The 5,934-nt window shown below is 42.0% G+C and overlaps 1 protein-coding gene across 2 annotated transcripts in view; it reads right to left on the reverse strand.

Annotated features, from left to right (window-relative positions):
- The window catches only part of NRG1 (neuregulin 1), a 29,580-nt gene extending 26,712 nt beyond the window's left edge, over positions 1-2,868 (reverse strand). The window contains exon 1 of one of the 2 annotated variants that reach the window (XM_010288703.1): positions 2,741-2,868. In XM_010288703.1, coding sequence (XP_010287005.1) covers positions 2,741-2,781 — 41 coding nt within the window. In that variant the 5' untranslated portion in view covers positions 2,782-2,868. The remainder of the gene's footprint in view (positions 1-2,740) is intronic. The other variant, XM_010288704.1, reaches the window with a different exon arrangement.
- Between the last annotated feature and the right edge of the window lie 3,066 nt (positions 2,869-5,934).

Here is a 5,934-nt window from a genome sequence, read left to right on the forward strand (position 1 = left end):
GAGCCTAAGCCTCATAGGAAGCCAGTAATGTCCAGACTTCCAAAGTCTATGATGTTTTCAAAATGTGACTCAGGTTCCTATGAAACTTCTGAAAACATTACACACTAGTTTATTTAAATGGTCTCAAAGTTTCCTTTTTCACCTTTCATATTTTGAGATTGTTGTGTTCAGTCTGGGACCATAATTAAAATACATGTAGGGAACGTACAAGCTTCCATAAATGTGGTTGTACAATGCATTGTTAAGTCTTCACACATTTCTTGAGTATTTCACCTCTGGAAAGCAGGGCATTTTCTTGAAGTTCACACCAGTATCCATGAAAGCAAGATTTGATCCAGTCTGGATCATTATACTACGTATTTTACAAGACACTTTTTTTTTTAATACATAGCTAGATTTTAACAGAAGACTGATTTAGGAGCTTCTTTTTTTTAATAGAACATAACCAGAGATATCACTTGGAAAATTCCATGGTTGTTGTGAATCTGAGTCATGTTTTTTTTGTTAGGGATAAAACCAATTTAGAATGATATGGCTCATGCTTTAGAAATTTTGTTTTTGCTCTCAACAGATGGACCATATGGAAAAATGTGAACTTGCTACTGAGGCAGAAATATGAAGAGCAAGTACCATATTTCAAGCATTCTGTTTCCACAGGCATGTTCTGGGGGAAGATTTATTTTCTCAGAACAATGAAGGCAATGTGTACTGGTTAGATACTTATTTTAATTAACACTGGAATACTAGAATTAAAAGTAGACATCTGTATTTTTAATGAAATGAGAAGAGGACCGCATTTTGTGTCTTCAGTTTCCCAGTACACCCACTTTTAAGTACTCATGCTTTTATTTCTCACGTGGCTGTATTGTGTCCTGTTTTGCTAGACAACATAAAGTTTCAGTTCTGGCAAGTACTAGAGGGCATAGCAAAAGGCCCTGCAAAATAGCGGTGGCCCTGACTGTCCTCAGGATAGGAATCCTTTTCCACTGCCTTACTGTGAATGAGATTCACCCTTTCTGATTTTGCAGCTCTGATGCTTTTTCCAAATAGGTCTTGGGCCACCCAGAGAGAGGCAAATCTGCCAAATTTGGGAATTGCCTTTTCTTCCAACTCCAGCCCTAGAATTAAAGGTTATTTCTTGCCTCAAGAGGGGAAAAAATCCCCACTTCATTCAAGTGTCTCTGAGACATTTAATTTAAAAATTAGCCAATCCATAACATCGACATACACAGTCAGATCTCTGAATTTTAAAACAGAGAGGTCCTCATACCAGTGAAAATGGTCAAGACATGAAACTGTCAAGACAATGCTAATTATTAGAAAGATGCTAGATGCTCAGCTCTGCTGCCTTGGGGTTCTCTGAGCAGCATTTGGATAGGAAGTTGAAACAGGCAGGTAGGCTCTTGTACATGCCCTGGAGAATCATAGCAAAGTGCTCATCTTGTACTGCTGGTTTATAATGAGCATATAAATTTAACACAAATCTTTCCCTCAAAAAAGAATCCAACCCACCAAAACCAATAACTTTTCCATATTCACTTTAGCTAAAAATGATTCTAAAATCAATGAAATATCCATCGCTTTCAGCAACAGAGCAATCTGTGAAAAATCTAAGCAAAACAAAGCTCATGAAGTGCAGGTAACATCTTTCTACAAAAAAAGAAAACTCACAAGTAAAGCAGAACATTGTGGGGTTTGGGGTTTGGTGGGGTTTTTTTAATCATCAACAGAGACAAGCAGTCTATGCCTTACCGATCTAATTAAAGCATCATAGACCTTCACCTAACTCACCCACAAAAGTCATCTTTACAATTAATGTCATTTGATTTTTAGTTCTAGAAGACTGAAAATCTATGCAGCTACAGCAGACAACAGTCTTCACTGACCACTGTCTCCTCTCTGTCTGAAAAACAGCAATATCCTAACTAAAGTGCCTCCTTTCCACTCAGTCCTGCTAGGTCCCAAGGGCGTTTCCTGAGATTTAAAATCTGAGTTCCCTCTCAAGCCAAAGAGATGCAGTAACTTACTATGACCAGTCCAGCTCCAGAGGTCAATGCTACATGATGCGCTACCAGGCAGGAGGTGAACTCCAGTGCTGTAGCTCTTCATGGATGCTCTCCAACATAATTGCAACAGCCTGATATAGCACAGGCCAGGACTTGAGAAAGGTGCACGAGCACGCCCTTAAAACTAAACTCATATGACTTCCTGAATCAAGAACCTTACCCGAAGTAGTAACGTCCACCGATTACCATGACATTCATTGTTTTTTATGCAATTAAACACAACAGCAAAAACTCCAGTTGTGAATCCAGTCTCATAAGAAAATGTTCAGTCACTACACAATAAAAATAACCAGTTTGTCCTGTATAAATGGTACTTATCCAATGCAGTTATCCACACGCCTTTTTTTTCTGTTTGCTGTGTATTTAGTTTACAGTATCTGTGTCATTATCTCTAACATAAGACTCAAGTTGTGTTACTTCATGCCATGTAAACATCAACAGGGCTTGCTGTGCCATAATCATGTGGGAAGATTTCCCGGTTAGCCTCTGTTATGTCTTATATAGAGAACACAGAGGTCATTCTTGGTAGGTTATTTTCACATCCACATAATTAAAAATGAAGAAGTATCTAATGCCGCCAAGTACAGGAGAAGAAATTCTTCAGGTGCTCCTTTAAAGAAAAAACATTTCTGGAACTGGTGGCTCCACCAGAGTAAGCAAATAGGTTTTCTTACCTGCACAGGTATCTTGGAGGGTTTGGGAGGTCTTTAACCATGTAACACTCTCCCCCATTTACACAGAAGGCTTTCTGCTTTATGTCACATTTCGTGAGATGACTTGTCCCAGTTGTAGATGTGGAAGTGGCTGGAAAATACAAATGTGAAAATACGAATCAGAATGGCTTAGATTTTTCTTCCCTACTGGTCAGTGTACTTGTATGTGAGGGAACAAGTAACGCCAGGGAGGATCTGGGAAGTCCTCTGAGCTCTCTATCTGCTGCTATCACAAGCACTAATTACCTGACCCTGTATTTTGATGATTGACAGAGGGTGTGGAATTTAAATGCATACCTTAGAGATATGCTACTCCACACCCAGCCTGGGAGGAAGGGAGGATTTCACCAGCCCTGTCCATCAAGTGACCTTAAATTTAACACTCATGTGTATTTCATTAAAAATGTGTAATTTATGTGCAGTTACTTAAATTAATTAATTACATTCAAGGGATCATGGGGTGTGAGAGTCATTACAGACCGCTGATATAGTGCCCAATAAAAATAGTCCCTGGATAAGGTTTTTTCCTGGCATTGCCTTGAAGAAGGTGTTTTTCAGTAGAGCTTAACCTGAGGCTTTGTGCTGATTAAACCCCTCAGGACTGAACCCCTTGGACCAGCCCCTGCCTTTCTCCCAAGGGAGATGGTGACCGGTTGAATGCTGAATGCCTCTTCCTCTGCTCATAAACAAGAGCTGTGGCTGCTCTGGTTTGACTGTGTAGGGAGGGAGAGGACAAGGGGGGGCTGGAGGCACCATCCCTTCCTGTGCATATATGATTGCCACCCTTGTATCCACACGAGTCATTAATCCAGAGGGCAACCTAGTATCTCCTGCAGAATGGGTTCATCTGCATGAAGTATTAACAGTTTTGGGCTACCAGTGCTGCTAGACACCATTAGGTGTTGTCCTGGTTTCAGCTGGGATAGAATTAATTTTCTTCCTGATAGCTGGTATAGTGCTGTGGTTTTGATTTGGGATGAAAAAAAAGTTGATATTATGCTCCTCCTGCTGGCCTGCCAGTGAGGAGGCAGGGTTGCATGGGAAGCTGGAGGGGACAGAGCCAGGACATCTGACCCAGGCTGGCCAAAAGGATATTCCATACCATATGATGTCATGCTCAGTACAGAAACTGAGGGTTGAACAGGGAGGCACTGCAGCTCAGGAACTAACTGGGCATCGGTCAACAAGTGGTGCACAATTGTGCTGTGCATCACTTACTTTGTATATTCTTTTATCATCATTGTTATAACTTTTTTTTTCCTGTCCTATTAAACTGTCTTTATCTCAACCCACGAGTTCTACCTTTTTTTTTCCCCCCACTTCTGTTGTGGGGCAGGCTGAGCAAATGGCTGTGTGGTTGTTTTAGCTACCTGCTGAGTTAAACCACGAGTGTCTAAATTGCTATTAGATGGCAGTACCACTGTGCCTGCAGTGTTTCTTAGCTTACTCCTTCCTGCATTTAGGGAATACCTGAGGAAGGCCGGAGCAGGGTTTAGTTAGACTGCCAAGGTAGGATGAGAAATCCCAGCCTTAGTGTCTGCCAGCGAAATGGGTGCCCTGGCCAAAGGGACCAGTACTGTAGGAGAGACAGTGCTCAAAAAGCCCCCACTGCAGTCATTGCTGGTATAAAATTGGTTGCCCTGAACTAGCTAACAGCAACAGGGCTGACGGGGAGGCCATGTTACATCCTCATCTCCTCACCCTGCTTTTTGCCTGCAAAACCACCCCCATGAACTGAGTTAAATCTAAGTCAGGCGCGTACCAGCAACTGCAGCCCCCAACTACAATCTCTGATTGCCCCTAGTTTGGATAAGTTTTGCTCTAAGTTCTGTCAAAACACGGTAGACATGCTTGAACCCTGGACACCAGTCAGTACCCAGCTCAAGAACCATGCCACTGATGGACTGTGTGACCCCTGGCAAGTCATTTAGGTTTTTCATTTCACTAGATCTTATCGGCCTAAAACTGAATCATTTAGTCACAAGGTGCTCTCCACCACTCACATGAAACAGCTCAACTTATCCCCACATAGTGGGGATAAACAGCCCCTCTGACCGGGTGTTTGTCTCCCTACATTGACTGCAGCTTAAGAACAAGCTTAAGCTCTTGAGAATATGCTCCTAATTTTTAAACAGCTAAAACTAACTGAAGCGACTATCTGTCATCTGTGAAAAGTGGGGAAGATTCCTGCATGGTTTTTGTTTAGCCATTTCCAGACATACAGAAGTAAGACTGTTTGTTATAGTGCTGAACAAATCCCAATATTTTTGTTTCTGAAAGACAGCTTCTACCCTGAGGTGAAACAATGCTTTTATCTACTGACTGATTCCATGGGAGTTAACTAGAAAGCTGCAAGCACCTACACAGAAGTTGTCTGATATTGGAAGCCTTTTCTAACATGAAGGCACCCAAGGGGCATGTTTATAGTAGGTGAGGTGTGACATTCTAGCATTTGCTGCACACATTGAATCCAAAGAAAACATGCTTTTAGCAGATTGGCTATCAAAAAACACCACTTACACCCTTTGAGTTCTTCTTTCTGAGAACAAGGATGAAGTAGTCCCCATCACATTTGATTTTCATGTTTCCCATCATTTTCCAAGTAAAACTGCTTTTTTAGCACTCAGGACTTGGGAGAATGGGCTGCCTTGGCTGTCACCATTTTCAGAGTGGCTTTAGCTATCTTGTTTCAATGAGGCATGAGATAGTGACTGGGTATTTCAGTCCCCCCTTTTACTCCATCAAAATCCCATCTGCCTACATAGCTAATGTCTCTCATACCCCTTCCTAACTTTGCCATTAATCACCAGCGTGCCAGCTTCTTTCTCTTTCTTCCATGATGCCTTGCTTGCATGGCGTGCCCTCCTCGGACAGGCCAGCAAAAGCCCTCCTGTGACCTCTTCCAAAATTCAAGCTCCCTCCTGCTTCTCACTGTTTCACCCACCCATTGTGTCACATCTCCTCAGATCCTGATCTTGACTGGGGCCTCTAAGTGCTAATGAAATGCAAACATAGAGTACTAATTCCTCGTAATAACACATTCCTTTCTCCTTGGCCCCTCAAAGCATGATTTATAACCTCTCAGACTACGATAAATTTATGCCTTGTCTAGAGGCAGGAAAAGGGGTCATGTTTTAAGAGTAGTCTGACACTCT

The sequence above is a fragment of the Phaethon lepturus genome, unplaced genomic scaffold (genome assembly GCF_000687285.1).
Source record: "Phaethon lepturus isolate BGI_N335 unplaced genomic scaffold, ASM68728v1 scaffold23636, whole genome shotgun sequence".
NCBI lineage: Eukaryota > Metazoa > Chordata > Aves > Phaethontiformes > Phaethontidae > Phaethon > Phaethon lepturus.